Below are 9,521 nucleotides of genomic sequence, written 5' to 3'. Positions count from 1 at the left end.
TTTATGCACTGTTCTACAACCACAGCAAACTAAACGTATGCCCATTTTAGCAGTAACTACTGGTTCCCTTCACTTTCCCCCAAATTCTGATTACCCTTAACACTGTTCATATCCAACACAGTTACAAATACTGTGCAAAATTTATGTTCAACAATGATCGAAGATGCATTGAAAATTTATAATTTCATGAAAAGTTTCCTCATGAGAAGTTAACCATATATTTTTATTATGAACTGCAAATTCAGATTTCAGACTGCACAATAAAATAGTAGTATATGGTCAACATTCACATAAAGTGTAAATGTGCCTTTTGCAACTATAAAACCTTTTGATCTGCTAGTCACCTTAATTTATGCATAAAAGTTCTTTCTCAGAATAATAACTGCAATGGCATTGTGAATTGGTTCCATTCTTACAGTTGAGGGATTTGTTGAAAGAGCACATGAAACGCATAAAAGGTGGTACGAAGGAAAGAAAGGGGAAAAGAAAACTGCTAAAAGATCAATCACAATCACACACTTTTCATTCTTGATATTAATCTAGTGTTAGACTTCTTCTCCTGTAATTTTTAATTTTAAATCTGCCTTCTACCATCATACTAACATACTAGTATCCATTATACTCACATACTAGTATTTACCAGTAAGTATGAATCCTATTACTCTCCAATATTAACCAAACTTTTGTAATACTGTTAAGTTTAATTTTTTGTACATTCAGAGCAGAAGATGAGACAAGCAGACTACCCTGGAGTTTTTTCTTTTCTGTGACTTATGCTACTTGGTGACAGCAATAGTATTTTCATCATCTACTTTATCAGTTATAGCTACTTTGTGCAATATGGTCATGGCTTTCATTTCCTGGTATGCTTCTTGACAGAGAACCAAAATTTATGAGTTATTTTCAAACACAATTGGTTTTTATATGTATAATATACAGGATCCAGTCCAGCTTCTAAAAATACCCCCCCCCCCCCTCTCTCTCTCTCTCTCACACACACACACACACACACACACACACACACACACACACACACACAAAATTTTATAAAATTATAAAAAAGGGCAATTTGTTAAATCTTTGTTAGACATACAAGCTGACAGAAAAGTGTGGAATAATATGACAAAATTGGAATATCTATTTACCAGCCATTGGCATATGGCAGACTGGAGCTAGTCTAAGACAAACATAAATTTAAAAACATCATTAAATGTTTAGTTTTCAGAAATTTCAAAATTCATCCACTAGCAAAAAGGGAAAGATGAGAAGCAGGAAACGAAAGAGTGAACTGTAGACACGGTGAAGGGAATAAAAAGTATCATTAGCCTAGTTTCTCCAGATTTATAGCTTGGTATGACTTCTCCTTCCTTTCAGCATCTATACAGCATTTTCTTTTGCCTGATGAATGTCCTTTAATAAATTCTGTAAGCTCGATATATATATATATATTACTTTGGCAGCCAGTAAACGGGCTCTCCTCTTTTATAGTAATTATTGATATTCATTCTGAATAAAAAGTGAGACAATTTTAAACCTTTTTAAAAGAATTATGCTTCAAAATGGTGTCATATACTTAGTGATGTTCTGATCACTGGGCATTTGAAATGATTACCAGCAACATTTCTGAGTTCTAGACAGCTCAACTGATTTTCATGTAGATTCACCAAACAATATGCAACCACATGTCATATTTTGACGAGCTCACACCTGTTAGTATTCCACATGTTCCCATGAAACTTGCAGTCATAAAGCACTCAAGGATCAAGATATGGAGACTGTGACAATGCACAGTCAATAACTGAGCAAATATTTGATGTTTGTTGCTTAGTCAAAGTGAACTCCAGCAAAACAGTGTAATCAGACACACATCTTATGGCAGAAACACTTATCTGCAGTTCAATCTTCTTGTTGCTTCAAGTCACTACCTGATATATGTCAATATGAGTGTCTCAAAATTTTGATATGTTATGTACATAAGGACCCCTGTACCTGCAGCCATTACAGAATTAAATGTTAAGAATATTTGTTTGAGATGTACCATTCAAATAACACCACCACTACTATTTGCAAAATATATTCTGGGAACTATAGTAACATCATTAGTTATTTCTTATGATGGGTCATGTTATACTGTTTCAACAGTTTACCTGTCAATATTTTCACAAGACTAGCATTCTTAATTCTTGGCATAATCACTGAGACTGTGTGTAAACGGACTTCTATGGTATCTGGGACGGGAGTTGGAATATTTTGTTTTTCTCTTTTGATGAAGGGTTCACCTTATGTTGTTTGAGGAGGAGGAGGAGGAGGAGGAGGAGGAGGAGGTGGTGGTGATTAGCATTTAACGTCCCGTCGACAATGAGGTCATTAGAGACGGAGCACAAGCTCGGATTAGCGAAGGATAGGGAAGGAAACCAGCTGTGCTCTTCCAAAGGAACCATCCCAACATTTGCCTGAAACAATTTAGAGATGGCTGGAGACGTGATTGAACCATTGTCCTCCCAAATGCAAGTCCAGTGATCTAACCACTGCACCAACTTGCTCGATCTTATGTTGTTAAGAATAAGATTTGACGACAGTATGTCACAAATTGGCTTTTGTACTATACTGAAAGAGGAAAACCAGAAAAAAATGTTTCACAATTTACATTGTAAACCACTCCCACTCTCATAATAAAAACTAGCTATGACCTATATGATATGCAGAGTAGTCTTTCAACAAGATAAAACTACAACAAAAAGAATTATACTTCTTTTCCCCCAAGTACTAAATAATGCTAAGTGTGTGCCCTTTCACCCATTTCTGATCTCTATGAATTTCTTACCACATGGGCAGCCCCTCCACTCACTTTGTACTCTTAATTCATTCACCATTCACTCTCATTATTCCTTCAATCCCAGTCTCACTCATGGGGTGTTTCTTTAGCTGTTTGTAATTCCTGAATTCATTCTCTTATCTCTAACAGCCAGTGCCCCATGCTTCTGCACCTGATCAGATACCACACACATTTCTCAAATGCTTGCCTACTATCTCTCTCTCTCTCTCTCTCTCTCTCTCTCTCTCTCTCTCTCTCTCTGTGTGTGTGTGTGTGTGTGTGTGTGTGTGTGTGTGTGTGTGTGTTTGTGTTTGTGTTTGTGTGTGTGTGTTTTACTTCCCTTACGGGTAATTCACTCTAGAATCAAGTGCATGCTTTAAAACTTCCTGGCAAATTAGAACAGTGTGCACATCTGAACCTTGAACCTGTTCATTGTTTTCAATGCTCTTACAGACTGAGCTATCTATTCTTTGTGGTCTGGTTTTAAAAGTTTATTGTAACACTAAGACCAGTGTCTTAGTTCAATTCGCAGTTTGGCAGAGAGTTTTGATTTCTTAAGAAGTTTCATCATGTGGTTTGTCTATGCCATTTCTAACACTTGCTTTCTTATGAAACACCATTAACAGAAATAAACTTGTAAGATATATTTGCTCCTGATACAATATAATGCAGTGACTCAAGCATAAACATTAACTATGTAGCTCCAGTATGGAGTTGAAAAAACTGTAAACTGAACTTCACATAAATATATATACCTAACAGTGATTAACCTTAATGTTAATTTTGTGTGCCCAGTTGTGTTGTCAGCAGACATTTTTTTGTGCAACAGCAAGTGAAGTCCTCCTCATTAAAAGAAAACAACAGACATAACATTTATATATGTACATGTATATCACCAAGTAATTCAACAGCAACACAGTGACTAGTTTACACTTACAGCATATGATATGAAATGTACCGTTGCTCTACTTAATGTTTAAAAAATCATGAAGTAACATAAAACTAAATGTATCTTATATACAATGTACTAGGAAACACTGAGAACATATATTTCTCAGACAGTTTATAAAATAAAACTTTCATTAGGAAGAGAGAGTTTCATTAACTTCATCTTGGACCAGGCAACAATAAAATAAATACTCAAGCTCCAGCCATAATCACAAGTAACAACTAGAAATATTTTGCAGCAACAGATTTGAATATGAATGCCTTTAAGCAAATCATCTTCCTTTCTCTTCCTAACATCTATTTGATAAACAAAGTTCACAAGTTCCTCAAGGAAAGAGAGAAATATAACTAATACATCCTTTCCTTGTACAGTTACAAGTTTCTTTCTCAGCAGTGCTAATCTGACATCCACACCATTGACAACATAACATTTAAAACACTTCAGTAACATACAAAGTAAATGAGAAACAAACATCTACTGTAAAGTTGATAACTGGGATAAGGAAATGTCTAATGGAAAAGCTACTACTAGCTGTTACATGCATAATATCCACAAGCAAATCACAGAAATCACTTTGGTCAGTTTACAATAACATGCCTGCATTCTTATTATAGTAATAATAATGATGGTGATAATAATTATAATTGTAAACCATTTGGTAACAGTGGATAGCTTGAGAAAGGTACTCTATAAGAGTGAAAATAAAATTCTCAGAGGCACAGCTATTGAATTATTTCACAACAAATGCTTAAAAAAAAGTGTTAACTAACAGTGGTTCAGTCAAGTGCTACATGCAGACATCTAATGGGAGTCAACAAATAATGCTCAGCTGATCCTCATGTTAACCATTTTGTTCATTACAGTTGTGCTAAATCTGAAATAATAAGCTATGCAACACTGAAATCAGAAACTGTAATGCTTAGCGTGCACAATTGTTGAATTTCACTTTCTTATTAAAAACAGTTACATTATAAGCAAACATGAGAAAGTTCACACGTCTTGAAAGGTGAGAATAATTCTTCTTTTGCTAAGATCTTAAAAAGTAGAAAGTTCATATTCCACAAATCCATATATATTTATATATAAAATATAATTATCACATTACAATATAATGTTCATTTCTCATTAACAGCTTTCACTTTATGTTTTGCATTATCAGAATAACATATTAAAAACTTTATAGAGATCAACTATATTCAATTTGTACAGCAACAGTTCAATGATGAGATGATGGTTTCAAATATGATTCGGATGCAGTCGAATAGAATGGCTGTGGATTCGCTGTGCTTGTGGTATGAGTGACTGCTACATGCCCAACATAGTGTGATGTGGTTTCTTTTGGAGAGCTTTGCGGTATCACTGGTTCAGAATATGTCCCTCGAACCAGGTACTGGCTTTCAGAGATGCTGTGTGCTACCGATGCTGACTCTGAACTCTCAAGGAATGTAGCAGCTGGTAAGACACCAATTTTACCTTTCACTGGACTTGTGGCGACACTGCTTTTGGGATGAAGGCCTGCAGTAAAGGGCTGATAAACTTGTCCTTTCATTGAATACAATGGACTATATGCTGGCCCACTAACAACTGGTGCATGTAAAGTCGGTGTGTATAAGCCAGAAGAATAGTTTCCACTGTCAGAGCTGTAAGGACATATCTTATGGGCAGCTGAATAGACGCTTACCATAGGTGGTGATAACAACGTATTTGGTGGCATAACTGAATCTGAATGAGAGATAATCTGAGGTGGAGGATGAGGTAACAGCAGTTTCCTTTTTAGATCACTGTTACTCTCTTGTATTAAACCTGAAAAGAGAATACAATTATTAAAATGCATGCAAAAACCACAAAATTTTATTGTTTCAATAATGGCTTAAATTATAAATTAAAAGGCACAAACAGCTGTCTTTTGCATAATAAATGAACATTCACCATGAAATAAAATTTCTGAGCAATGAAGAGAGTTCTTTTACAGTGTCAGGGTCAATCTACTGTGTATAGCAGTAGTTTGTCACTGAATGAGGAAAATGTTATCTTTTTCCCATAGTACTACTGGAATGAACAGTATTATTTTGTGAATACATCATTACAACTAATATTATTACTATGTCCTCAGAGTCTTTTGCTTTGGCATACCTGAATAAGATCTAAGTTTTCAAGCTCTGTCATTTCGAATAAAATCCTTTAGTTTGTGACAGCTCTCTCTGCCATCTTCCGGAGCAGAAACTACTGACAGTCATGGTTGGCACAATGTTCCACTTATACAGGCATGGCATCAGTGTCTGGAACTTTCCAGAAGGCTGAAATTACAAATGCCAGTGGGAAGACATTTTACACAGATTCTGGTAACTCTAGCCCACCATAGGATTGAGTGATGTCTGCTGATGAGGAGGACTGGGATCATGTTCAAAATGCTCCTGCCTTTCTGTAAACACAAGCAACTGTCTTTGTTTCTGCTCAGTGTCCAAAGTCTACCCCCATGTGTCACTAAGTGTATACACCTGATCTAGGTTAAAATTATTGCAGTTTATTCTACTCTTACCAGCTCCTTTATAACGGAATTCCAATATGATCACGCAGCACGAACTAGGATCTCATTTGTTTAAATTGTGTTTTGCATTCCTTCTCTATACAGGGTGCAGAAAGAGTCAACTTCTCAAGCTCACTTTGCTTGATGTGTCATATGTGCTCGGCACAATGCTGACAGTGTGAATTGTTTGGCCTATGTAGATACTGTTTCATTTACAAAGGACACCATAAGCACTGGGCACTGAAAGACTTATACTGTCTTTATGGGGTGTGATATGTCTCAGACCTTAAGAGGTGGTCTAGACTAGAGCCCTGCAAGCACATGGCCTATCTGTGTGGCCCGCATGCATCTGCAGGGTGCGAGAGACAGAGAGAGAGAGAGAGAGAGAGAGAGAGAGAGAGAGAGAGAGAGAGAGAGAGAGAGAGAGAGGGAGAGTTAATATACTTTGCAAATGTTGGCGGAAGGTGCTGAATATGACCGATGTTATCTCGCCTGATAACACAGCCATGGAAGTGTTTGATGGCAGCCACAAAGAAGTCACGGACTTATCTACCAGCCACGCACTTGCATTCGCTTGCACATGCTTGCATATGCCTGATGCACAATGCTCACCACTACATCTTATGTTTCCTTCCCCTTTCCGGTCAGTGCTGTCAGCATTATCACTGTTACAGGTCATATTAGTTCATTTGTTCAATTTAGTCACAAGATGAGTGAACAGCAGTACAACATTGATGCAGGAACTCAACTGTGTACCTAAATATTAAAAAGAGTAGGCAATAAAGTACATGCTTGTCTGATGCCTTCATTTATTAAAATATTTTTCCCCTTTGTAATCCGCTACACAAACCATATTTTAAAAACTGCCACTTTGCGGGCACAGCCGAAATCTAATCTACCATTACGTTCTTCACATTGCTCGTTGAAATTTCTTGACAGTTTCTGTCCAACTGCTTGCACTTGTTCGAGTCCAGTTGTTGCTACTTTATCTTCAGTTTCACAACCATCTCTCTGAAGCATAAAGTTATGCAAATAACATGGACCTTTTAAATTATCTACAGAAAAATCCAATGTACTCTCTTTCTTTTCAAACAACATTTAATTCAAACTTATTCAATCATTGGTTCACATTTCATTTCACTGGAACAGTCCTGAGAGACTGTGGAGGAATGAAATAAATGGAGCTACTCCATTGTGCTGCTCACGACAGCAGCTGCAGAAATGTGAAACAACTGTGGCAGCATGCCCTGTACATGATGCTGTTTAGACAGCAGCTAAAGAAGTGTGGCACATGGCTTTCACCCAGCTTAAAACTTCAGGTGGACCCCACACAGTCTAACAGGGCAGCACCAACTGTGCTGATGTGATGTAACTACTTCATCTGGCATTCCAAGTCACTGCCAGATAAATATGGTGCATTATACTTTGCCACATTACACGTCTGTGGAAAATAATGACAATTTATGAAACTTTCTTGTTTTGTTGTGCAACTATCTCTGTACTCAGGAGAACAAGAAATGATCCAGAGTTCAATATTCATACTGTTGGTCTTGTGGAGGATTATCCAAGTATTTATAATCGCAGCAGTGCTGTGCTTAACAGAGCATCGGGATGCAGAACATGAAGATTGAAAAATGACTGCAAACGAAATATCAGAGGTAGGTGCAGCAACTGAAATTAATTTAAGGAATTTACGGAAAACAAAGAATATGTAGAACTAAACAGAAATATGTCATGTGGTTTCATAAGAGCCAACACCTGGAACTTTGGCAATAAAATACCAAAAGAACATTCAACATTCCTCCCCCTAGTTAATCCATAATTAAATATACACCATTCATCACTTAAATATCTAGAAGGATTTGCCCTCATCACGGTATGTATATTGAGAGAGGAAAACTGCTGTGTTCTTGCAGCAATGGCATAGGATCCGGAAGCGAGACCTCATCTCTTAACAATGTTTTACCAAAAGAACTTTATCAGTACTTACAACATGACATGCTAGTTGTACAAATGTGTGCTGTATTTAATTTAAGAAACACAACATGTTTCAGAAAGCATACAGCACAGTGTCCCACTGCAGACTGTTAATGAAGGTATGAGCACATGAAATAGGTTCCCATATTTGCACAATGGTTCAAGTACTAATTGAGGGGTTCTCTTCAACGCAATGCAATACATCTTCTTCAAATTCGAGCATATGGCATTGCCGTGGAGCATCACAATCCTTCCTCCTCATGATGAAGGTACCTGTTTCTTGGAGTCAATGTGTAACTTGGGCAAAAAGTTTGTGCAATGGCTCGCTACACTGTGGAAAACATTTATGATACAGACAACTAGCAGCTCTTTCATTAACTTGAGCTTCACCATACACAAGAAGCTGTCTGTGTATTTGTAAAACATGCACCAAACAATGTTTACTATATCAGAGATGCACAGGCATTGAATAGGTCTCGCAGAAAGGCAGACACTTAAGTGACACTGGGTGAACGCCTGACGTAGTACATGTCATCTTGTCTGCCCTTTTCCATACCAGGACACGCAATTTTTGAGATTTTTCTCTTTCTTTCAGCAGTTGGGTATGCATAACACATCTGAACTGAAACTTTTACAGAACAGAACCAGTATGTTTCTGTACATGAGTTCCTGTTCAAAGTACAATGTGCCCACTTTCCTCCACAAGTCCTGGAAGTTTGTAATGGGAATTCCCAACACCCTGTATACATAAACGATCTGGTGGACAGGGTGGACAGCAATCTGTGGTTGTTTGCTGATGATGATGTGGTGTATGGAAAGGTTTCAAAGTTAAGTGACTGTACAGTATGACTTTGATAAATTTTCTAGTTGGTGTGATGAATGGGAGCTAGCTCTAAATGTAGAAAAATGTAATTTGATTTGGATTAGTAGAAAAAATAAACCTGTAATGTTCGGATACAGCTTTAATAGTATCTTGCTCAATACAGTCACATTGTTTAAATATCTGTGTGTAACATTGCTAAGCAATACGAAATGAAATGAGCACATGAGGATTGTGGTATGAAAGTTGAGTAGTCGACTTCCGATTTAATGGGAGAATTTTGGGAAAGCATGGTTTATCTGCACAGGAGACCACACCTGTGCATCCCTATTCTTGAGTACTGCACAAATGTTTGGGATCTGTACCAAGTCAGATTAGAGGAAGATGTTGAAGCAATTCAGAAGCAGGCTGCTAGATTCATTACCGGCAGGTT

The 9,521-nt window shown here is 37.1% G+C and overlaps 1 protein-coding gene across 4 annotated transcripts in view; it reads right to left on the bottom strand.

Moving 5' to 3' along the window:
* Positions 1 to 2,115: 2,115 nt before the first annotated feature.
* The window catches only part of LOC126297385 (uncharacterized), a 305,076-nt gene continuing 297,670 nt past the window's right edge, over positions 2,116 to 9,521 (bottom strand). For all 4 annotated transcript variants that reach the window (XM_049988116.1, XM_049988117.1, XM_049988118.1 and 1 more), the window contains one exon: positions 2,116 to 5,567. In XM_049988116.1, coding sequence (XP_049844073.1) covers positions 4,981 to 5,567 — 587 coding nt within the window. In that variant the 3' untranslated portion in view covers positions 2,116 to 4,980. The remainder of the gene's footprint in view (positions 5,568 to 9,521) is intronic.

The sequence above is a fragment of the Schistocerca gregaria genome, chromosome X (assembly GCF_023897955.1).
Source record: "Schistocerca gregaria isolate iqSchGreg1 chromosome X, iqSchGreg1.2, whole genome shotgun sequence".
NCBI lineage: Eukaryota > Metazoa > Arthropoda > Insecta > Orthoptera > Acrididae > Schistocerca > Schistocerca gregaria.
Note: the sequence above shows the minus strand (reverse complement) of the source record. Positions and strands in the feature narration are given on the sequence as shown.